The following is a 25,921-nucleotide window of genomic DNA, read 5'->3' on the forward strand; positions in this document are numbered from 1 at the left end:
CAGGGAATTTAAAAATCATCTAAAACAACCGGAATAATGCAAGGTATTTTGAGTTTTTCTTTAAAAACTACAGAGAATTTTGTTTCTTATTTTCGTCTTTTAAAAAAATGGTAACCAAAGTGCAATCTATGGAATATTTACGGATGATGTTTCAGCTATATTAAACTATTTCATTTACGATAGCATTATTTGTTTTAAGTGATGATCAGCTGTTCCTTTTTTCCTTAAGGTTTTTCAGCAAAAATACAGAGAATTTTGTTTCTTGTTCTCGTTTTTTAAAAAAATGGTAACCAAAGTGCGATTTATGGAATATTTACGGATGATGTTTCACACCCTCTATATATTCGTCTCCTCTGACATATTCGGTTGCCTCTCAATAAATCTCCTTACAGTGTCCACTGCAGAAAGTGCTTGTTTGTTAGTAACATTGAGCGGTAAATCTTCGATTTCCTCATCCTCTTCTAATTGTTCCCAAGAAGCTTTCGTTTTAGCGATGATATCATTGGCATCCCACTGACCACACACTGTTACTGCATCATCTACGTTTACAAAGTCATGAAAATCCATGTCATCAAGTTTCATGCGTCTGTCCCAATCATTTTCGGTGTAGTTTTCAGCAGAAATAACGATATTGATTGACTTTCGTGATCTTTAATGAATCCAAGCTTCTTGAAGCCATTCATTATCGTAGAGAAAGACACATCATTCCATGCCACTGACGTCTTTATGTCCGTTTTTTAAAAAAAAGTTTATCATTATAAGAATNTTTTGTTTTTTTTTTTTTTTTTTTTTGGAATAGTTTCTTATTTTCAGAAGAAAAATCTACACTATTCATGGAGAGAAAAAATTCAAGTTATCGAGGGATTAGAAAACAAAATTCGTGAAGTAAATTTTTTTTTAACATTGAGTGTATAGGAAATTTGAAGGGAATTTTTTTTTTCTTCGAGATATCGAAAATTTCGTGAAATCGAGGTTAGAGTTAGCGAGGATCGACTGTTTTATAAATAATTTTAGCTACAAAATGTCAAATGTAATTTTAGTCAAAATGCAGTTTTTTTTTTTTAAAATTCGATCCTCATTTCATTTTATAATGCCGTTAATGATAGGTGGTCAATCTCCAATTTATTGTTTCAAAAGCGAAAATTTCTCTCTTTTTTAAGAAACTAAAAGAAATAAAAAGAAATAACGGAGTTTATTATCAGCTCTTGCTAAATTTTGTTTCCATGTTCTTAAAAATATTTTAAAGCTACATTTTAAAAAATTGTTTATAAGATTTTTTATGCATGTGTGCTCTTTTTTTTTTTATTTCAGCATGTGAAAGCGAGATTGAAACTCTTGGAAGCTCTGGTATCGAAGCACGATCAATTTTTATAATATGCTCATTTGAGGTTTGCGGAACGACTCTTCTGACTACACTTTAGGAGAAATGATAGTGAGAAAGTTTTTTTTTTTTTACATTGAGATAAAACATATGTCTACTCACGATATGAAGAAGACACTTAAGTGTTCCTGCAACATGTTGTGTACACAAGAGGATGATCGGTTCCTTATAATTTTCCTAGGGAGGTTTTTGTTGCTGCTTAAACAAGTCTTTTTAAGTCACTTTGTTAGAAGAAATGTATCTTAACAATATAAACAGGGTATCTGCACACCTGGAAAGTCATTGAACAAAATTTGTCATGATTTTAACTATTTTTTTAAAAGTCATGGTTTAGGTTGCCGAAAAATCTAATTTTTAAAATGGACCCCTCAATTTCCCGGTGTTCCGAATATCTGAATGTGTAACAAAATGCCCACTCACAGTCATATTTGATTAAAATGTTTTTATCTTGTTCTTAAAAAATGATGGTGTTCTTTCAAAAAATGAAGGAAAAAACATCATTTCTTAGAACAAATTATTTTTTGAACTTCTGTGATTTCAGAATTTTTGTTATTGTTTACTTTTTTTTATTTTATCAATTCTAGCTGAAATAAAATGTGTTCCGAATATCTGAATTTGTAACAAAATCCCCACTCACAGTCATATTTGATTAAAAATTTTTTATCGTGTTCTTTAAAAATGATGGTGCTCTTTCAAAAAATGGAAGAAAAAACATTTCTAGAGCAAATTATTATTTAAACTTCATGTGATTTCAGAATTTTTGTTATTATTTATTTTTTTTTATTTTATCAATTTGAAATTCTAGCTGAAGCAAGCAAGCCAAAGTCAGGAGTATTTCTTCCCATTCCGATGAACGAGGAAAGTATCTTTAGAATATAATTCCACAGAAAAAAATAAAAATAATTTATTTGCTTTTGTGTTTTTTTCAGCTATTTTATTGCTTCAACTCTTTCTTTACTCTGTTTTTTAGATTTAAAATCTATAAATATGCAGAGTATGACAGTTTTTGGTTATACATATCATTTCAATGAATGTTGTTATGATTTTTTAAATTTATTGTTGTGTTTTTGTCGGAGAAAATAGTAACTTCATTAAGTCATGAAAAATTCTTGGAATTAATCATGAAAAGTCATGAATTTGAAAATCTAAAATGTAGCAGATACCCTGTAATAAAGTGAATCTTTTAGATTATGTCAGTGGCAGCACCTGTTTACAGGATTTAATATTTTACCAGTTGATTTCACATCTGTATTATTATTATTATAATAGTTTATTGGGAGAAAAAAGTATGAGTAGTCCCCCATGGCAGAATTGCGACGACATTGTTGCAAAACGTCAGAGTTTTTGCAGAAAGATTTTTCATTTGGGAAGGGGAAAATTTTGGTTTTCATTTCTGCCTAAATTTTCAAAAAATGTTTGTTTTTTTTTTCCCCTTGCAGAATTATTTTTTTCTTTCAAAGATGTCTTTCTTGCGCATCAGAGAGGAAAGAAACATAGTTTTTCTATTTTCATTTGAGATTTTTAAAAAAAAAATCTGTAATGATTGACTTCAGCTAGAATCTGAAATTAATTATATAAAATGAAAAATTGCGAAACGTAAACTTATTTGAGTATCACTTTTTTAATGAGTCCTATTCGTGATAATTTTTTGTCAATCTTTATTTTGGGAGCTTTTGCACAGATTTTACGATTTTTTATTTTTTTTTTATTTATGTACTAATTTTAATTTATTATAGGTTGCACAAAATAAAATTCGTCAATAAATTAATGATTTACAAAAGTGCGAAAGAGAAAATAATTAGTGCATTTTTCTGCCTACAAAATGCGAAAATATCGCCTATAATATTAGAATTTAAAATATATAACTTTTACAATTAACATTTTTTTATACATTTTATTCTATACTTTCAAACAACGTTTCTTTTACTTTAAATTAGTAATTGTTATTATTAAAAGTATCTTAGAGCAAAATATATATTAGTGCAAGGGAAGTTTGTTGCAAGAAAAATTCTGCCACAGGGGAGTAGTCTTATAAAGTTATGCTTAATTGAAAAAGTGCAATGAGTAATAATAAACATGGATATGTTTTCTTAAAAACAAAGGTGGCTACAGAACAGGGAGTTTTATAAATATGAGTATGTATGGAAAATAATCAAAATGCACCTCAAATTAGGAGAGAAGAACTAGTTAAAGGTACTATTTGAAATTCCAATATTTTTCCTAGAAGAAAATTGGTACTTATTCTGAATAAATATCCTCTAATATTTGATGATTTTGGTTCAGTTTTTATCAAAAATAGTTATATAAAAAAAATTTCATCTGTTTTATGAAAAAGTTGATTTAACATTTATTAGAAAATATTGCACTATCAAAATCTAAAATTTTTGTTTTTAATTACTAAAAATGGCTCTCAGTCAGTGACTGCATAGTGGGTCAATAATAGGTCAGTATCAGTTTTCGCCGAGGAAATATTAAAGTTTGCTCGAAATAGAAAGATTTATTTATTTTTTTAAATTAAGGCACAATAAAATTATCTATTTTTTTCAGCGATGACTACTGTGAACTTCATGATTTCTAATTTATTTATTTTTATTGTGGTGATTTTTAACAAAATGTGAGAATATCACCCATAATATTAGATTAAGAAATTATTACATGCTTCATTAAAAAAGTTATATATATATATACACAGTCAAACCTCAATATCTCGAACTTGAAGAGAGAGGAGAAAAAATTTGAGATACCGAAAATTCGAATTATCGAAAATCGCATGTTATCAATGGTAGAATAAAGAAAAATGCACTTTACATACCTTATTTACTATTCCATATTTATTCTAAAAATACTTTTTACACTTAAAAAGATTCAATTGTTGTTTGCTTTAGCGATGCGTAAGAAAGTTTGTCTATAACACTTTTCTATAGCTTTAAATGCTTCCTCTGACATATTCGGCTGCCTCTAAATAAATCTCCTTACGGTGTTTCACTGAAGAAAGTGCTTGTTTGAGAATTGGTTATGATTATGAGAATTAGTTTTCTATTCTTAAAATTTTGTTTGGAAATTTTTTTTTTTTTCAGGAAAAAAATTACATTATTTATGGAGAGAAAAATTCGAGAAATCAACGTTTTTTTAACGTTGAGTGTAAAGGAAATTTGAAGGGAATATTTTTTTCTTTGAGGTATCAAAAAATTCGTGAAATCAAGGTTCGAGTTAGCGAGGTTCAACTGTATATATATATATATAAACACACCTCTTTTTCTATTTTAAATGAGTTACATATGTTTGTTATTATTAAAAGTATCTTGCAGAAAGATATTAGTGCTTGGGAGTTTTCTCGCAGATACCTCAAAAGAATACTATCACAGAGAAACTAAACTGAAAAATTAATAATGAGACTTATGCTGCTAATTACAAAAATTAAAACAATTTGTTTAAATCAGTCTTGAAAATTATTGCTATCAAATTATGACCATCTTTTTTTTTGTGACCCCTCCTGAAAAAGAATTTAAGACCCAGTCAAGAAAATGTTATAATGCTATGTTTGAAACATAATGAGTTCTTTTTGTGTTATTCTGTGTACATAATGTAATATGTTCATTTAACATGTCATTTCTGTCAATCATACTTGTTTATTAACACATTTAGACCAAATTTCAGCTGACAACACTCCCATCTCCGCAATTGTATGTCAACTATCACGTCATTTATGTCGAGCAAGGAAGATGTCTCGGGTAACGAAATGCTTTTATATGTTGTAATAAAATGTTGCTTTCTTTAAATGTAAGGATTGTTTGTAATATTCTTTTATTCTCTGATAATGATTTTGAGTTGGTTTGTAAGAGGGTTACAGAATGATTTTGAGTTGGTTTGTAAAGGGTTTACAGAATGATTTTGAGTTGGTTTGTTAGAGGGTTACAGAATGATTTTGAGTTGGTTTGTAAGGGGTTACAGAATGATTTTGAGTTGGATTGTAAGGGGTTACAGAATGATTTTGAGTTGGATTGTAAGGGGTTACAGAATGATTTTGAGTTGGATAGTACGGGGTTACAGAATGATTTTGAGTTGATTTGTAAGGGGTTACAGAATGATTTTCAGTTGGTTTGTAAGTGGTTACAGAAAATAGCATCCAACGATTCATTTGTATGATACGTGTCAGCTGAAATCGGGTGATTCTTTAATATATTATTTCTGCTGTTAGAAAAATCATTTGTGTGTATTATGCAAGTAGATCATTATAAGTGTAGAGAATCAATATTTTTTTTCCCTCGCTTTTTTATCATTTTGCAGTTAGAGGAAAAATGACATTGATTCATTCTCTTGAAGAAATCATTCTTTTAAAAAAATTTATTTCATTATAAATATCAAAAATGTTGCATTCTCTCTGTCTCGTTGGGGAGTCTCAACATTGTGTGTATATATATATATGTAATTATAGGTGTGTCTGTAGAACGACCGCAGCCAATTCTTTATGAATTTTACAAATAGTGTCCACTCCCCCTGTATGTTATATATAGATTTCTAGCGAGGACACAACATTGTATGTTTATAAATTCATTCATTTTTATTTGACTGTTTATATGTTCTGCAATGCTTTCTACAGATGTTGTTTATTTATGTGATATTTTTAAGTTAGAAATTGTAACATCTTGTTCCCAGTAATAAATTAGGTTATAACTAACTACCTTCTTTTGTATCTCATTTGCATGTCATTCAATCATTGCAAAACTAGTAAGCTGTAGCATTTTAAAAAAGTACTTAAAGGTGCTTATTTTTGTTTTTTTAAAAACCCTTAAAGGTGTTTTTTCCATTGGATGCTTTTAAAAAGTGCTTAATTTTCCCTTTTTCAAAATGATATTTTTTCTTTACTATGTTGATGTTCGCTTCGAATTATGCNGGCTAAGATCGACCCCCGCTTATGTTAAATAGACCCCTGGGGGTCTATATAGACCACTTTGGCGACCTCTGCCGTAGCGTATGAAAACGCCATTCGTTTTACATGAGTCAAAATTTCATGATTTTTGACAATTGTCAAACACAATGCCAAAGGTTTTTTTTTGACATGATGGTTAAAACAAGATAAAACCGTCGATTGTCAAAAACTTTACAACTCTGCCTAATTAACATGTTTTTTTAAAGTGCTTAAAAATTTTTTGGAGTGCTTGAAAAGTACTTAAAAGGTGCTTATTTTTTGTTGAATAATTTGGCTACGCACCCTGGAAATATTTTTTTTATCATGGCGGTTTTTGCCACAAACTAAGCAAAAATTGTTTTCACACTATCCTAATCAAAAGTTTTCACAATTCATTCAACCATAATAATAGTAATATTTTTAGGATGTATCAACCAGGCTATCCCGGCCCTATTTTTTTTTTTGCAATAAATTCTGAAATAAAGTAAGTGTTTTAAAATTTAATATAAAATATTTAGTTTATTAAAAAAAATATTTAAAATTTCATATAAATTATGTAAGAGTTATGGATTGAAATAAATTACACTTGATTAAAAATTGAGGACATTTCATTCTTTTAACTCATTCAAGTGTCAATCTGAACTCTCAGTCTGTCTATGTAATATAAGGCTGGGATAGTCTGGTCGGTAGGGCGCTGGGCCCATGTCCGTGGGTTCGAACCCAGCTGTAGTAAATGGTGACTGATAGCACGTTAAATCTGTAGAGTCACAAAAGTCCTCCATGTTCCCATAACAAGTCAGTACCTCTGGGGGTACTGGATTGGAGATCGATCGTTCTCTAATTCAGGTCAAAATTACGATCTGTGGATGAATGAATGGGTCCGCCTTATAAACAGGTTCGACGTATGGTGTGGCAGAAGTGGAATTCTTGTCCATAGATTGGCGCCGCTGAAAAACAAGAAACTAACCCTCTGCCTTAAATTTACTCGGTTTCGGCAAGCGGCATTAGAAACAACATATAATATTAAAGAAAGGTTTCAACTCATTACATTAAAAGTAAAGCAATAGTTCACTTTTGTGGAGTCTTCACAGCTGATTTTACTTCCCACTTCTACCCTCTGCTGGGTACCGAGCAAATTATTGACAGAGGCTGATTTATCATTAGACTTGAGAGGCCTCCTAAATGTTATAAATAATTTCTTTTTGTGTTTTTAAGAATTATGAGCTAACAAAGATTAAAATGAATATAAACTCAAATTTACTTAATGTATTGCAATCTATAAAGAATTTAAAAATACCTAAGGGTTGTCACTCCACATTGTGAACAGGGAAAACCTAGAACAGTGGTTACCAACTCGCGGGCCACAACCAGCCCACGATCTAAAATATATTAGTTGTCATTTTTTTGCTGACAATTTTCGTAAAAAATCTATTTGGATTTAAAATACTTTTCTTTCGTTTAAAAAAAAACATAATTTCTTCGTTTCTTTGAAATTTTACATACTAACGATACAGAAAAAAAAATTCTCAGATAAAAATCTACTTCTTATTTTAATTTGTAATTCAATACTTTTGTTTTGTACAACTTGGTAGAAATCTGTAAGCAATATTTAATGTTCCTTCAAACATTAAAAAGAGTCCTACATAAAATTTTTATAAAGTTGCGGCCCGCCATTTGACTGGTGTTTTTAATTGCGGCCCCCGGCCTCATGTAGCTTGAAAACCCCTGACCTAAAATATACAGGGAATTTTGTTTCTTATTTTTTGTCTTTTTAAAAATGGTGACCACTCAAAGCGTAATCTATGGGATATTTAACCGTGATATTTCAGTTATACTAAACCATGGATGGGCAAACTTTCAGCTGATAACAGAGATCGAGGGCAAAAAAAATTGGGTGGGCCGAGTAAAAACTGCTTAAATAAAAATAATAAAAAAAAAACGATATACAAGTTTTAATTGAAATATTTAATGAGATGAATGAAATTGCGATTTCATTTTTAAAAGTTCTTTATATTGAGGTTCGAAGTGAGATGCGCTTATTTTAAGGAACGAGGCTAAATGCTTGTCTGTTAGTCCAGTTCTGAAATGATTTTTTTCAAAGGTTCATACTTGAAAACACTTATAAGATGAAGCAAACATATCACCGATTTTCTGGGCATGGTAATGATTTGCAAAACTCAAACTTTGGCATGTTAAGAAACAACAGTGGCGTAACTACCACTACGAATATTAAACACCAATTCGCTAGGCCTCTCAAAGGCTGTATTCACTTCATTGCTTTTACTCAGGCACAAAATGGTATTATAAAAGTATTGCCTCGTCCAAATCATGTCAGAAAAATTACAGTGTGTCTAATAATTTGGTCTCATTATTATACTAATATAATACCTGATATAATAAATATTCATATAATATATCGTCGAATTTATATTATACAGGGTTATTCTCTCCGGGATTTCGAAGCGTTATAGTAAAAAAAGAACATATGAAAGTTTTAATTTAAGCAGTTGCCGGTAGATGGCAGTACCACTGAAGCCAGTTGTAGTAAAGAAAAATGGCGTTTACAGGCGGAGGGAATTACCCTGTTTCATTTCACCAATTAATATACGAACGTAAGCAAGTGCAAACCGGTTTCAGTCTCGTAAAAACATAAAGCTCCTGATCATTAAGATTTTACATAAAATCTTGATAGTGCGTCTAAATTATTTGGCGAGGGAGTGTACACATCAGTCTGAGAAATATTTATTTACTGAAAGAAGTATTTTTGTACAGTCGGATTATTGCGACTCTTTCCTGTGAAGACGGGGTTGTAGTTGTAAATGAGGACAGAATCTTCCATCTCTTTGCTGGGGAAACTGTGATTACTTCTTCGAGCTGAAAATAGAAAGAAAAAAAATACTTTAAGTCATTTCATTTGCAGGACGGAGAATCGTGGTTTATAGGTGTTTTAACCCTTTGGCTACTAACGGGACTCATTTGTCCCCACAAATGTTTAAAAATTACTAATGGGGTGAAAATTCCGCACCCGGCTCGCACCGACCACAGTGCTGACGTGAAATATCCTCAGCGGTAGACGGGTTAGAGTCCCCTTGCCGTCAGACTAACCGTGGAAGGTTCTCGTGGTCTTCCTCTCCATGTAACGCAAATGCGGGTTAGTTCCATCAAAAGTTCCTCCACGAAGGCAAATTTCTCCCAATACTTGATCCAGGAGTTCCCTCGTCTTCTGGATTGGATACAAAATGACAAGGCTACGGAGTTGAACATTAGTAGTCGTAAACCGAAAAAATTGGGTCGGCTGTTCAACGACGGTTATAATATGTATATTGAGGTGAAAAGCACTTTGAAACTCATTGTAATATATCCCAGTCGTAGAGTCGAACCAAGTAAACGTGTTTCATGTGTCAAATATCCCCTAGATGGCGCTAAAGAGTTTCTTGCATGAAATAGCAATGTGATTTTGCGCTGGGACAGATATATCCCACTAGTATTCTTCATTGGGACTGATATATCCCATTCGTATTCTTCATTGGGACATATATATCCCACTAATATTCTTCATTGGGATTGTTATGTCCATTCATATTTTCTCAAATGAACATAGAAAAAAGAACAAATATGAGTTATCCAATGTGTAATGTCGGGTTAAGCAAAGATTCCTTCACCCTGTATCATACCGTGTTAAAAAAAAGTCCATATAATAAATTTTTGAGGAATGATAGATGTGCTTGTAGTAAGTCGATCACTACAGGTGGGGCATATGTATCCCACCATTAAGTACGGCCGGGACATATGTGTCCCAGCCTCTAAATTGATAACCGCTTGTCAAAAAAATCCCAAATGCTAAATTTGCCTTATTTGTGACCTCTGTTGACCTTTTGAATTATAAGCGGTACAAAAAAAAATCATTTTTTAAAATTCGTAGTCAAAGGGTTAAACTCGTTTCTTATGTTCAAAATATCGCTTTGTCTTCCGAGCCCCCACACCAGGAGAGTGGTGGGGAGGCTCAAAAAAGCGCCGAAGAGATATACTATTTACCTTAATAAGCGCTAACTAGGGTATCCGCGCACTTGGAAAGTCATGGATTTCGGTATGGAGCAAAATGTGTCATGAATGTTCTTTTCTTTTTTTTTATTAAAAAAGTCATGGATTTGAGTCGCCGAAAAAACTCATTTTTAAAGTGGAACTATTGATCTCTCCACTTTCACAGTGTACAAAATATCTGACAAAATTACCTATTCACATTTTTATTAAAATATGAAATGTTCTTCATAAATTAGGGTGTTCTTTGAGAAAAAGAAGATAATTTCTTGAGGGATTTCAGAATTTTTTTTTTATTTTTATCAATTTAAAATTCTAGCTGAAAAGCAATTTTTTTTTATTCCCAAATGAGAACGGAAAAATCTGGAAGGAGCATTACTTTCTATACCGATGAGCAAAGAAAGTATCTTTAGAGTATAATTCTGCAGAAGAAAAAAAATTCTTCCCAAAAGACAAATCATTTCAGCACACAACTCAATTGCGTTTTGTGAGGCAGGGCTTTGAGAGTATCGCCAGTGGTTGAATGCTGATGCGGCGAGCAGATAAAGGAGAGTTATTAAATTTATTGTTGTGTTTTTGTCGGAGAAAATAGTAACTTCGGTAAGTCATTAAATGAGTTGTGAAAAGTCATGGATTTGAGAGAAATGCAGCAGATACCGTGGCTAAAACATACTTACGTTACAGCCTTTATTTTTCTCTTACAACTTTGCTCGAAAAACAAGTCCCACAGAAGACTGATCGTTAAGACACGGTTCCCAGCAGATCACCGAAGTCAAGCATCAGTGTGCGGGTGGGTGACCACTTGGATCAGTCTGCGTAGGGACCGAGGGTGTGCGGTATGGATCCTCTTTAAACTGTTCTACCGTAAAGTGCTCGACTTCGCGTGCAGGTCGTCGGGCTACCACCCCCTCTGCAGAGAATCAAAATGGTGATGGCATGTCTTCGGATCATCCTCAGGGATGTTTCCCAGACCGTCGCCAATAGCCCCATTGTGCAGCTCTAGTGCGACGTGAATGAGCTACAACAGCAACAACAAGCTCGAGAAACAAAAGGGGAGGGGGGAAATCGAAATATGTGGTAAGAGAAAAAACAGGTGCCCTTTCCTGGACTCTCTTCCAGAATAAGGGAGAGTTCAATGAACTATGGAACACATAAATACCCTCAGAAATATATATATATATTTTTAAATTATATTAAATTTCCAAGCTTAAATGTCAATTGACTGTTGCTAAAGTACGCAGGGACAGATCAAGAACAATTCAGGCCCACCACATTTTCTGGGCCTCTTACAAAATATTTTGAAATTAAATTACTGAAGAGTAGTCCTAACAATGAAAAAGAATCTATTGAACTGCATTTTTCAAGATTCTAAGAAATTTTGAAAGCAGACAATTGAAGATTATTTTTTCTGAGATAAAGTTAACGCATCTATAAATTAAAGCAAAATATAAAACAACAAAACAATGTTGTGTCGAAATAAAAAATAGTTAGGTGACCACAAATAATTGAAATCGGCGATTTTTGCTAAAAGTCACTGATTAGCTGAATTATTTTTTATTGTTACCTGTAATTATTTTTTATTTAGTACTTGAACCAACACAAAGCTAGCCGACCTTTACTAATTTTTGAGGCCCTTCAGAAATTGTGGGGCCTAGGCGATAACCAGGCCCTGAAAATGCGTGCATTGAAACAACCGATCGATCTATTAATTAAAGCCTTCTTTTTGAATTTTTGTCAAATTTAAAAGAAAAAGAAGAATTACCTTCATTGACGAAGAAGTTTCCAAAATATTGTGAAACTTGTATGGCCTCCGGGGAGTGAGGAATCCTTTTGTGGGTCTTGGTCATTGGCCACTCGAACACAACTTTCTCTGGGTGGAAGGACACACCGAAGTAAGGGTAGTGGAGGGCTGTTTGAAGAATACTTTTATATGAATATGAAAAGTGGCGTAACTACCCCACTACAAATATTAAATACTAGTATTATAAGACACGTTGACTTGATTCTAACTTGAGGTACCTTTTCACAGATGAAGGTTGACATCGTCGATAATTAATCCCCTCAAATATAGTGATATAGATAATTAATCCCCTCAAAGAAATATAATGAGCGAAAATGATATAAGTAAAAAAACATGAAAACAACTAGTGGTATCCGTTCATCGAATTCTAACAGAGATAAAGTACTGGAAGGGGAGTAATGTGGCGTAACTACCTCACTATAAATATTAAATACCAATTCACTAGTATATAAGACATTGTTAACTTGATTCTATCAAGAGGTAGGTCGGGATAGACTGGTCGGTAGGGCACTGGGCCCATGTCCGAGAATTCGTGGGTTCGAACCCCGCCGGCCGAAGACGGCCGTGTCGTAAGGTGACTGATGCACGTTAAATCTGTCGAGTCGCAAAAGTCCTCCATGCTCCCATAACAAATCAATACCTCTGGGGTTACTGGATAGGAGATGAATCGTTGTCTGATTCAGGTTAAAATGACGATCTGTGGATGAATGAATGGGTCCGCCCTATAAACGGGTGTGACGTATGGTGTGGCGGAAGTCGAATTCTTGGCCATAGATGGCGCCGCTGGAAAACAAGAACAAAGGCACCTTTTGATAGACGAAGGTTGACATAGTCGATAATTAAGAGAAATCGCTGTGGACGTTGTAACATCGCCTTGGTAGCTGGTCTATATCTTTGTCGTAGTAAGATTGTGATTAATTCTGGAGGAAGTCCTGTGTTCGTCGTCTGAATGGAAACCCTGTAATGCTCTCTTAAATCAGGGCTAAAGAGAATAGAAGGGCTAGTTCACTCCGCTCTTAGAGCTGAAGCTACGATTTCCCTCCTCATGACGTCACTGTGTCCACAGATCTCGGAGATCGCAAGCAAAGATATGATAACTTTGCATCTTTCTCTTGTAAAAATAAGTTAGACTTTTTCTGGTTATTAGCCTTCAAACTTTACGTAATTAACACATTATTTCCGTTCATAAACATAGTTCAAAAAAAACTTTCTTGGTTATTATATTAAAAAAATACCATTTTAAACTTATAAAAATGTTTTGCTAGTTGGTGAAAATGACACGATAAATACTTTATTTTAAAAAGTTCAGTTTTAACTTTAACTATTAAGAAAAATGAAGGCATATATCGACACTTTTTTTATCTACATATTCTTTTATAACGATAAGTTAAGTTAAATTTAGAATCCCTGATTTTAAAATATGTCGTTAATAGCAATTTGTTCATACTTAATCATTAGGAAACATCAACCTTAAACGCTAATTACTGAAACAAAATAATAATTTAGGTTCATAATGACATTAGAAATTTTACAATTGTTTATAGACATTTAAATTTACGATGATATAATTTATAGATATTTAAATTGAAGAGAATATAATTTTTAAAAAAAATCATAAATATTTAGAATAACTACATTAAAAAATATGTTATGAAATTAGGAGAATTTCAACTATATACTATATATTTTATTTATACTTTTTACTTACATTTTAATTTTCTTTGACTTTATCTATTTTTTAATTCTTTTCACCTGCCTTTCTTTATGAAGTAACGAGGCGGTTTCTATTTAGATAATGAATTTTTATAAAAGTTCTTTACGACAGAATAAACGTATTGCTGTTTTATATTAACTGTGTCATTTCGGAATCCATTCTTTACATAGTTGTTCATTTACTTTAGGGAACACGCGAAAAATTATACTTTTTCCTTTTGTTTTTATATCAGAATTTTTGCAAGTTGCAATCGCGCAAACTGGCATTTCGATAATAGTTTTAAATTCTTGTAAATTCACTGCAAAAACTGAGGAAAGTCATTATAGAAAATAACAAATGTCTTAGAATATCTCGCAAAAAGAAATGATCCAATATTAGTTAGAGCTAGTAAGGCCAAACGCTCCGTTCTTGAAGTAAAAGTGCGAGCTTTGCGCCAAAGTGACGTCGGAGGATCGGCGCGGCGAGAGATACTTCAAAGGAGTGAACCAGCCCTTCTATTCTCTTTAGCCCTGCTCTTAAATGATGTGAAAGTCGCAGGGTCACAAATCTGAACCGTACGGCGGATGTTCCCATACTTCCCAGAGGAAATTTTGTCTGGGTTTCCCGAGAGACGGGCAGTGTCACGGAGAAGTATCACTCGTTATGTGAAAAAGCCTTGTAGTTTCGTCAGAGTATTGTAATGCAGTGTTTCCCACAGTGCGGTACGCGTACCCCAACGGGTACGCGTTCTTGTCGAAATATCTTGCAACAAGCGAAAATTTCAAAAAATTTTATTTAAAAACAAAGCTAACCATGAAAATTTACGATTACGTATTTTTTGCAGAGTACCTGGCATGGGTCCTTATGCGACTCATTGTAATCCTGATAATGTGCCCTAACTCCACTAGAAGCTTATCACAACATTTTGCCCCCCCCCCTCCCATATAGCAAAATTTCTTCCGTAGTAGCTCCCACGGAGGAATCGCTCAACCTCCCTCGGAGCTCCCGACTTTTCCCGAATTGCTCCCGCGGAGCTCCTCAGTAATGCAAAATGTTCGCACCTTTCAATTCCTCAGTCCCTGCGGCGGGCTTCCCGAAAGTCACTCTATAGGATGAGCCGAGGAAAAATTCAGAATCACAGTTAGTAGGCTTAGTGAGTGAGCAATGAAACGTATTCGTGTGTTTTCAGTAACGTGTATAAACAGCAATTTTTCAATATTTTTAATTAAATGACGTTGTTGCTGTTTTTACAAAGAATTTAAAGATTTATCTCATCATATTAAAAATGTAAGAATTAATATTTACTTACTTGCTAATGAAAATCCAGCAATATTGAACGGTGAAACTTAAACTCACTTCAAATACGTAGCGTAGCATCCAGTAATCGTAAGTGCGGGAGTGAGTGTACGAGAGCCATGGGTGCAAGTGTTCCGTCCCCAGGACGGATTTCCGTCTTTCGAAAGTGTCCGCGGACGGAAGTAAGACGGAAACAAGACAGACTTGAAGACGGAAATCGGAATTTTTTTTCCCCTGTCCTTAAAAATATTTTTTAGGTCTACGTTATTGGTCTACTTTCTTATGTCCTGTTGTTATTTTATCAAAAGACAGATGAATAAATATTTTTTGTACAGTATTTAAACTTGATGTATTATGGTAAAGCTTTCTTAGACAGTTGCATATGTCGAGGGGGTATTGCGTATGTTAGGTATTTCAGTCAAAAAAATTTTCAGTCTTGGCCTTTTTTCCAACTTGCACCCATGACGAGAGCGCATGCGCAAAAATGAGACGAATTATGGAATAACCAGGGAGGAAAATCCATTGGATAGATTTCTAACGGATGACCGGTGGAGGAATATCCGTAGGCGATGTTTCCGAAGGACTTCCTACGTATCGTTATCCGTAGGAATGTTAGAATGGAATTTGCCTCGGCGTTCCCCAATTTATCCGCGTCTTCCCTCGGAAGAAAGGGACGCATTTGGGAGGTCCTAGCGAATGGTTTCGGAAGATGAATGCCTTTTATAGATAACGTTTTTAAACTTGTACATTTCGATTTAAAATAAACTGAAAATTTCATTTAAAAAATATCTGTAGCTTTAGGAGCAAAGCTAATTTCAAATCTGAAATCCGCACTCCCGAATGAGGCAAGATCTACAAATGCATCAAAAAAAATCATCTGCGTTATCAAAATATTCATTTTTTTATTCCTTTAATCCCTTTCTTCTCGCTCCCGTGAAAATAACTGGGTGAGGTTTCGCCCTCTATTTCTCGCTCCCGTGAAATATCCAGGCTGGAGTGCTCAGTACTAACGTGCCAATAAGAATAAAACTAATTCATTTCTTTTGTCCGGGAAACATTTTATTTCTCATTTTACACACCAGATGGCAGTACCAGGCAGTATATTTTTTAAGGTAATTGTAGACAGTTAATTTTAAACTAGATGACAGCACTAATCAAATACGTGTATTTGGCAAAATAGGCATTTTTATGACCGTTTTCTTGAAAATTAACCGATCGTTAAGGGGTTAATTTGCTGACTTTATTTCGTTGCGTTGCATGCATGCAAACGAAAGTGGTTTGAATGAAAGGGTTATAGTATTTCTGTTAGTTTTAAATTGAATGAATTTACACAAACATTAGTAATGTTGTATGACTTCAAATATTATTTGTTATAACATGGCTTAGATAATGTAAAAATTCCCAATCATTTTTTTATGGTATGTATTTAATTTCTTCTATTAGAATACATACCTTCTATAATGGATACGAAGGTCATATTTTTGGAATCTTGATTCAGTGCAAGGATTTTGAAATACTTGTCCAGTCCAGACGTTGAAAAATTCTGAAATTATATTTTAATAGTCATTCATTTCAAATGTATTCCTGCTTATAAAGCATTTGTTGATAGAACGGTATTCATTTTTAGAGTAGAGGATGCTTGATTTTTGATTGGGGAAAAAAAGTGTGCATCATTCAAGTCAGTTAACGTCAGTGTAAATAATAATAAAATTTCAATTACAGGAAATCTAAAAGCGCAATCCATCATTGGGTACTTCAAGAAGAAGACCTTCTTTTTTTTTGGCATGACGGTTAAAACAAGATAAAACCGTCAAAAACTTTCGAACCAATTATGATATTTATAAATATCTTTTGAGTGCTTGAAAAGTGCTTATTTTTCGTTTAATAATTTGGCTACGCACCCTGTAGAATGTTAATTAAATACAGATCCGTATAGCACATCGATTGAGTTGTCACCGTTCCCAGCAGTCAGTCTGCGTAGGGACCGAGGGTGTGCGGTATGGGTCCTCGTTAAACCGTAAAGTGCTCGACTTCGCGCGCAGGTTGTCGGGCTACCGAAGGGGGTGGGGTGCCATCCCCTCCGCAGAGGATCGAAATTGCGATGGCATGTCTTCGGATCATCCTCCGGGATGTTTCCCAGACCGTCGCCAATAGCCCATTGTGCAACTCTAGTGCGACGTGAATGAGCAACAATAAATTGTCAACGTGATATATTTTTGTTTCGTATACCTGGCGGCTTCATTGCGTAATTAGTTTATCTATTTTAAACAGGACTTCGTGCCTGTCTCTGTGTAAATATACCGTAAAAGAACTTGAGACTTGGCTTATTCGAAATTGAAAGGAAAGAACGGTTGCTAGCATAAACAAATGGCACTTTTCAACAGCCCGAGATACACACACTACCTCACTTGAAGGAATCCCATTGGATACCTTTAAGCTACGTCAAACATGTGTATCGAACCTGATTGGCTTCGGAATCGACCCATGCCACTATTGACCTGTAGGTCAGGGATGGGCAAACTACGGGCCCGCGGGCCAACTGTGGCCCGCCGGAGGATTTTATTCGGCCCGCGGAAAGAATTTTAACTTGTCGATGCGTTGCGAATATAAATAATATACATTATACATCCATTTTATATTCGAAGATACAAAATGACATTTGTCACAGATCTTCTTTGTCATATAAACAACTTGAATGTTTAGATGCAAGGAAAATAAATTCATTGATGATATCTGGGCCCAACTCAAAGCTTTTAAACTGAAGCTTAATTTGTTTACTGGGCAGCTAGCTAAGAACGACTTGTCTCCTTCCTTGAAGTTAAATTCAATACCCCCAGTAAATAAAGAAAAGCTTAAGAATTATGAGGATGGCTTGAAAAAACTATTTTTAGTTTCAGGTATCAATATTTTAGTGCCATTCAAACAGAGTTAGATATATTTACCATGCCTTTCAACGTAAATTGTGAAACAGTGAGGGCGGATTTGTAGCTTAAATTAATTGAGTTGCAATCTAACAATCATCTGAAGCAGTTGTTTTTAAATGTGGCAAAATTTGAGTTTTACAAATCATTACCAAAAGCTAGTTTTCCAAATTAAATAACTCATGCCAGAAACTCACTGCTATGTTTCATCTATCTTAGTATATATGTGAATATATAAGATGAACCTCAATCTAAGGAACTCTTACAAATGAAATCTCAATTTTATTAATTTCATTAAACATTTAAATTAAAACTTGTATATTGTTTCTTTATTTTAGAAATTTTTACATTGCCCACCAAACTTTCCTTTTTCGATTTTTGGCCCTCGACCTAAAAAGTTTTCCCATCCCTGCTGTAGGTGATGCAATTAGGGTTTGTGATGCAATTAGGTAAATCTAGTTAAAAAAAAAACCCGATTAGTATATAATAACTCGAAATATAGTCCCCATATTTCGCTTAAATTTGAGAGTTAGACAACAGTTTAAAACTGTCCAAAAATAGTACTTGCGCTAATAACTTGCTGGTATCGAATTATTAGCTGCATTTTTTCTTTCTTTCTTTAAGAAAGAGTCTACTTCTTTCTTTAAGAAAGAGTCTACTTCTTTCTTTAAGAAAGAGTCTTTCTTTACTAAAGCGAATTTCTCTTTGCATGAAAATAAAATGCTTAGCAATGAATGGTGTGCTTGATTACACTAAAAAGAATCGATGAGACCGGGATAGCCTGGTCGGTAGGGCGCTAGGCCCATGTCCGAGAGTACACGGGTTCGAACCCCGCCGGCCGAAGACTCCCCGTGTAGTAGAGTGACTGATGCACGTTAAATCTTTCGAGTCGCAAAAGTCTTCCATGTTCCCATAACAAATCAATACCTCTGGGGGTACTGGATAGGAGATGAATCGTTCTCTGATTCAGGGCAAAATGACGATCTGTGGATGTTTGAATGAATGAGTCCGCCCTATAAACGGGTGTGGCGTATGGTGTGGCAGTAGTCGAATTCTTGGCCATAGATGGCGCCACTGGAAAACAATAAACGCACATTCTGCCATAAATTTGCTCGGTTTCAGCAAGCAGGCTTGCTCGTGTGGCAAGTGGCATTAGAAACAACAGCAACAAAGAATGGATGAGGGTTCATACCTGAGTGGTGAAGCACCATTGATGGTAATGAATGACGACGTCTCGATTCTTCATTGAATTTTCTAATTTTCTGTCGAGTTCTCTAAACATTCGACTTTCCTTAAATCCTGCAACAACAATCAACTCTTTTAATGGTACATTTTCATGTTTACCTGTTCCTCGGAGTATTTTATGTTCCGAATATTTAAATAGTGCGAGTCAGTATAGTTATTTGTTTTCACAGAATTGAATGAAACCAATGTACAGTTGGACCTCTATTTAACCAAGTCGCTAAATCCCGATAATAAGTTCGTTACATGGAAAATTCGTTAAATAGAAAAATCGCCTTTTGAAATGCTTAAACAACAGAAAACAGGTTTTAAATTCATAAACACTAGACATAACTGAAAAAGCAATGGATGCACCTTGTAAACTAGTATCTACTATTTATTTTATAAATCTTAACCATAAAAGAAATCTGCATGGAAAGCAAGAATAGAGCAAAACATTATCCAGTACATGCTACATACATTTTCAACTAAGAAAAATTATAACTGCACTTATTATAAAAGTAATTTTAAACATGCGTTCTGAAGTTTAATTGCTACAGATAAAATCCGTTAAATTTGGACTGAGTTTTTCATTTGAAATGCAAACAAAAAGGGATTTTACCACTTTCTCTCAAATAATTTTTAGAGAAAGCAGGAAAGCATTACATAAAACAGAGGCTTCGAAAATCAATTCAAGGTCATTTCCCCCATAAAATGCGTTAACAAGTTTGAAATGTTCTGAAATATGTTGGGAAATAGGGAAAGTGGATCTCAAAGAAAAGTTCGTTCAATAGAAAATTCACTGCGCTATTTGGAAGTTATCTTGCAAGGAAATTTCCAAAATGTTCTCGGTTCCTCTAAAAAAATTCTCAAAATGGAAGTTTGTTACATAGAAGTCCGACGGTATTTATAAAAAGTACACTTCTATCTATTAAATTGTTTAGACAAGTTTAGCCTCGGTTTATCAAAATTTATATACCGTGAAAACAAATCATTTTGAAGTGGTGAGAGTTATTCTCCTCTATTATTTCATTCCTCTTTACTTCTAAACTATTAGTACTATAGACTTAATTTTATTGGAGTACATAAGTACAGGGTGCTTAGCGTTTTTAAAAAAAGTGCTTAAAGGTGCTTATTTTCGTTTTTTAAAAGCCCTTAAAGGTGCTTTTTTCATTGGGTGTTTTTAAAAAGTGCTTCATTCTCCCTTTTTCAAAATGAGATTTTTCCTTTACCATGCTGATTTTCGCTACGAATTATGTAAAAAGGTACAGTTCACATTGTTCTATTCAATGTCTTCACAATTAATTCAAATCCCAATCTATTTCGACGTATTGTCAGTCCGTAGCGTATGAAAACGCCATTCGTTTTACGTGACTCAAAATTTCATGATTTTTGACAATTGTCAAAAACAATGCCAAAAGTTTTTTTTTTTTGACATGTCGGTTAAAATAAGATATAAAACAGTCAATTGTCAAACACTTTCTTAACCCTGCCTAATAGTGATATTTTTTTCAATGTGCTTGAAAATATTTTTGAATGCTTGAAAAGTGCTTAAAAGGTGCTTATTTTTTGTTGAGTAATTTGGATACGCACCCTGTTACTTATGATTCCTTTTAAAATGTATAGCAATAACATAATGATTTTAATTTCTTTTTTTTTATTTGTCAAATACTCTGGATTTTCTNGTTTTTTTTAAACAATTAAAGAGATACAGAAAAATTTTGTTATAAAATTTTTTTATTAAACATATTTTTATGGAAAAACAAATAATTAAGTAATTATTGATGCATAACAATTAAAAAATTGTTTAATCAAACAAGAATTGTAATCGTCTTGTTTGCTGTCCAAATCTGTTTAAAACCTTTTTCTACAAGAAAAAAACTTTTTTCTACGAAAGTTACTTTTTTCTACAAAATATATCAAAATGCAGTCAATTTGTATAATCTGCTCATAAGTCGAAAGTAATTTTTTATCTAAACAGTCAAAAAGAGATTTTTCTCTTGGGCAGATATCTAAGCTATATTTTTAAATTTCATTTAATAAAATACAAATATTATATTTTCTATTAGTTATTTAGTTTAACAAAGGTGTATAACACAAACTGACTTCTCACAACTGTAGAACTTCATCAACACAGTAAGTACCAATGTTAAGCGTGCACAAACACGTTAGTATACGAAACTACTGTTTGTAGTTGTTTGTGTTTCAAAGTCAGTAGCTATGCCATCAATACAGTTTCTTCGTGGCAAAATTGGCAATTACAAGAAATTTGTATTTTTTTTTTAAATATCTTGTTAACAATGAAGAAATGTATCTTGAAAAAAATTAACAGATGTAAATATATGTAACAGCAAAGCAAAATGTAATACCAGAATATTTTAATTTTGGGGAGGGTAGTTTGTTAGATGGTTGCACATTCTTTAATATTATTCTGCCAACGACCTTGGCATTAGCAAGAGGCATTAGCACAACCCTCTAATATCCCTGTCCTATTTTTAACATCCTCCACTTTCAGTTTGCACCATCAGGGGCAACCCCCTGATGACTTCCGCTGTGCAAATTATATCATCCGCTATCAAGCTACGTACATTTGACACCTTGTCCAGGTTACTAGATCTAGAATTTTTCACTAAGAAGAACGCAAAGTTTTTAAAATCTGGAACATTAACCAAACTTGGATTCCAAAATAACCTCTGGTTGAGGCAATTCAATTTATTAATTAGGGGAAATGGCATACGGGCTGACAGAACTAAATATATCGAGATAAACAGAGGGCTCACTAAGGCCCTTGCATATGAATGATTATGAATTTGAAGCTGTTGATGAATACTTTAGAACTACTGTAACCTGCAAAAGTGGCATAAATACCAAAATCGATAGCCGTTTAGCAATGGCGAACAAGTGCTACTTTGGTTTAAAAAGCAAACTAAAAAGTAAGTTTCTTAAACAAGGGACAACATATACAAAACACTCCTACGGCCTGTGATCTTGTATAGTCATGAGTGCTGGACTCTTAATAAAAAAGAGGAGAACAAATTGCTGATTTTCGAGAGAGGGATACGTAGAAGAGTTTTTGGTGAAGTCAATGAGAATAACAAATGGCGCACTCTTTACAATCATGAGTTATATGAAAAGTGTAAGCAACCAGACATAGTTCATGTTATCAAGGCCAATCGCATTCGATGGCTGGGACACCTTTATAGATCTGAAAACCATAACGCCGCAAAGAAAAGTAACTTTTTTAAACCAGATTGTACAATAAAAAGCTCTGTCGTTCACCGACTATCTGGTTGGTCGCAGATGAGAGGGACCTAAAGGTAATAGGAATAATTAACTGGAAGGCCATGGCACAGAATAAATCAAGATGGCAAAAGCTTGTTCGGATGGCATTTGCCTGTCATAGGCTGTAGTGCCCAAGAATGAGAAGAATTTATATTTTGTAATATAAATATTTTATATTGTGGCGATTTCTATTGAATAACAAATGAAGCAAAATATCAAGAAAATATATATAATTTTTATTTATTATATTTTGTAATATTAATATTTTCTATTGTGGCGACATCTATTGTATAAATATGGAAGCAAATTATAAAAAAAATATTTATTATTTATATTTTGTAATATTAATATTTTTTATTGTGGCGACATCTATTGAACAACAAAGGAAGCAAAATATCAAGAAAAAATATTTTTTATTTGTATTTTGTAATATTAATATTTTTATTGTGGCGACATCTATTGAATAACAAAGGAAGCGATATATCAAGAAAAAATATTTATTATTTATAGTTTGTAGTAATAATATTTTCTATTGTGGCGACATCTATTGAATAACAAGGGACGCAACATATCAAGAAAAAATATTTATTCTTTATATCTTGTAATATTAATATTTTTTATTGTGGCGACATCTGTTGAGTAACAAAGGAAGTGAAATATCAAGAAAAAATATTTATAGTTTGTAATAATAATATTTTCCATTGTGGCGACATCTATTGAATAACAAGGGACGCAACATATCAAGAAGAAATATTTATTATTTATGTTTGTAATATTAATATTTTCTTTGTGGCGACATCTATTGAAAAATAAAGGAAGCAACATACCAAGAAAAAGTATTTATTATTTATATTTTGTAATATTAATAATTTTTATTGTGGCGACATCTATTGAATAACAAGGGAAGCACCATATCAAGAAAAAATATTTATTATTTATATTTTGTACATCTTTTGCTATATGGAGACTTTCCATCTTTTTATTGACTTTAAGGCAGCGTATGACAGTATCAAGAGAAATAAGTTGTATGAAGTAATAGATGAATTTGGTATTCCCCTGAAGCTTATTAACTTGACAAAGGCAACACTCAGAAAAGTCAAGTGCTGAGTTAACGACTAGGTGGCTGGACGCAGATGAGAGGTACCTAACGATAATAGGAATAACTAACTGGAAGGCCATGGCACAGAAGAGATCAAGATGGCAAAAACTTATTGGGATGCCATTGGCCTGTTATAGGCTGTAGTGCCCAAGAAGAAGAAGAATTTGTATTTTGTAATATAAATATTTTTATTGTGTCGACATCTATTTAATAACAAACGTAGCAAAATTTAAAGAAAAAATATCAAAAAGGCCAACTAAAAAGTAAATTTCTTAAACAAAAGACCAAAATTAACATATACAAAACACTCCTACGGCTTGTGATCCTATATGATAGTGACTGCTGGACATGTCGGATAACTATAGCAACCCCCTCCTCTGCGAGCATGCTCACTGTCTCCGATCCTCAGACAGATGAATGGGGGATACGGAGGTGAGCAGATATAATTAAACGCTCTGATTATGTTACGAGGATTTAGTTTTAATGTACATATTGTTTCATTCTTAATAAAAAAAAAATTTCTTATATTCGCCATCATTTCTTCCTATTAATTTAAGAAGAACCCTACGCGACTCTTAATAAGGAAAGAGGAGAACAAATTGCTTATTTTTGAGAGATTGATACTTAGAAGAATTTTTGGTGCAGTCAATGAGAATAACAAATGGCGCACTCTTTACAATCATGAGTTATATAAAAAGTGTAAGCAACCAGACATATTTCATGTTATCAAGGCCAATCGCATTCGATGGCTGGGACACCTTTATAGATTTGAAGATCATAACGCCGCAAAGAAAAGTAACTTTTTTTAAACCAGAAGGTACAAGAAAAGCCGGTCGTCCACCGACTAGGTGGGTAGACGCAGTTTAGAGGGACTTAAAGATAATACGAATAACTAACTGGAAGGTCATGGTACAGAATAAATCAAGATGGCAAGACTTTGTTCGGATGGAATTGGGCTGTAGTAGTGCCCAAGAAGAAGAATATATATTTTGTAATATAAATATTTTATATTGTGGTGACATCTATTGAATAACAAATGATTACGATTATAATAACGATAATGCAGATGGATGGATGGTGTGTGAATGTGCCTCTCCTGTTAAACGGGCTGTGATATATGTGTGTGGCAGAAGTTGGATTCTCGGCCATGGGTGGTGCCTCTGGTAAACAAGAGTAAACGCACCCTTCTGCCTTAAAATAAACTTGCCAGTATTGACAAGTAGCATAAGACAACAACATTTTTGTATGTTTTTTTTAAAATTAACGTTCCCAATTTTGAGTATACTCTCTTTTTATTTTATTTGTGATTCAATGAACTGACATTGTTGTAAACCTCACCTGTTGTAAAAGTGAGATTGGTTGGAAGGTCTTGAGCGAGGCAAGCTTTCCTTAAATCTTTCTTGGCCACCAATAAAGTCAGGAGTTCAAATCCAAGGCATGTTCCCCACACTGGGAAATAATCACCCTTATCATTCATCTGAAAAAAAAGATGATTATCATTTATTCTGAACTGTGATTTATTATTTTTGTTTCCTATGATTGTTGATATTGAAAGATATCAAAACGTTTTATTGTTAGCACCACACATTGTAATAAAATTTATAAACATCCACAATTTTTTTTTTTTTTGTTTCTTATGATTGTTGATATTGAAAGATATCAAAACGTTTTATTGTTAGCACCACACATTGTGATAAAATTTAAACATTCACAATTTTTTTTTTGTTTCTTATGATTGTTGATATTGAAAGATATCAAAACGTTTTATTGTAGCACCACACATTGTAATAAAATTTATAAACATCCACAATTTTTTTTGATTTTTTTGTTTCTTATGATTGTTGATATTGAAACACATCAAAACGTTTTATTGTAGCACCGCACATTGAGATAAAATTTATAAACATCCACAATTTTTTTTTAATTTTTTTGTTTCTTATGATTGTTGATATTGAAAGATATCAAAACGTTTTATTGTTAGCACCACACATTGTGATAAAATTTATAAACATCCACAATTTTTTTTGATTTTTTTGTTTCTTATGATTGTTGATATTGAAAGATATCAAAACGTTTTATTGTAGCACCACAGATTGTAATGAAATTTATAAACATCCACAATTTTTTTTAATTTTTTTGTTTCTTATGATTGTTGATATTGAAAGATATCAAAACGTTTTATTGTTAGCACCACACATTGTGATAAAATTTAAACATTCACAATTTTTTTTTTGTTTCTTATGATTGTTGATATTGAAAGATATCAAAACGTTTTATTGT

At 33.1% G+C, this 25,921-nt stretch overlaps 2 protein-coding genes across 3 annotated transcripts in view; one reads left to right on the forward strand and one right to left on the reverse strand.

The window, feature by feature from the left end:
• The window catches only part of LOC107448385 (protein FAM13A), an 80,423-nt gene extending 74,364 nt beyond the window's left edge, over positions 1-6,059 (forward strand). The window contains exons 24-25 of one of the 2 annotated variants that reach the window (XR_006226228.2): positions 1,312-1,432; positions 2,187-6,059. Coding sequence is in view for 1 of the 2 variants with exons in the window: in XM_043051587.2 (XP_042907521.1) it covers positions 1,312-1,374 (63 nt within the window). In the remaining variant the exon portion in view is untranslated. Of the gene's footprint in view, positions 1-1,311 lie in introns of both variants that reach the window. The other variant, XM_043051587.2, reaches the window with a different exon arrangement.
• A 2,957-nt stretch (positions 6,060-9,016) lies between these two features.
• The window catches only part of LOC107448459 (gamma-glutamyl hydrolase), a gene marked incomplete in the record, with an annotated part of 31,264 nt that continues 14,359 nt past the window's right edge, over positions 9,017-25,921 (reverse strand). The window contains 5 exon segments of the mRNA XM_043051586.2: positions 9,017-9,164; positions 12,091-12,237; positions 16,571-16,661; positions 19,232-19,338; positions 24,980-25,118. Of these exon segments, the coding sequence (XP_042907520.1) occupies positions 9,037-9,164; positions 12,091-12,237; positions 16,571-16,661; positions 19,232-19,338; positions 24,980-25,118 (612 nt within the window).

The sequence above is a fragment of the Parasteatoda tepidariorum genome, chromosome 10 (genome assembly GCF_043381705.1).
Source record: "Parasteatoda tepidariorum isolate YZ-2023 chromosome 10, CAS_Ptep_4.0, whole genome shotgun sequence".
NCBI classification, from domain to species: Eukaryota; Metazoa; Arthropoda; class Arachnida; order Araneae; family Theridiidae; genus Parasteatoda; species Parasteatoda tepidariorum.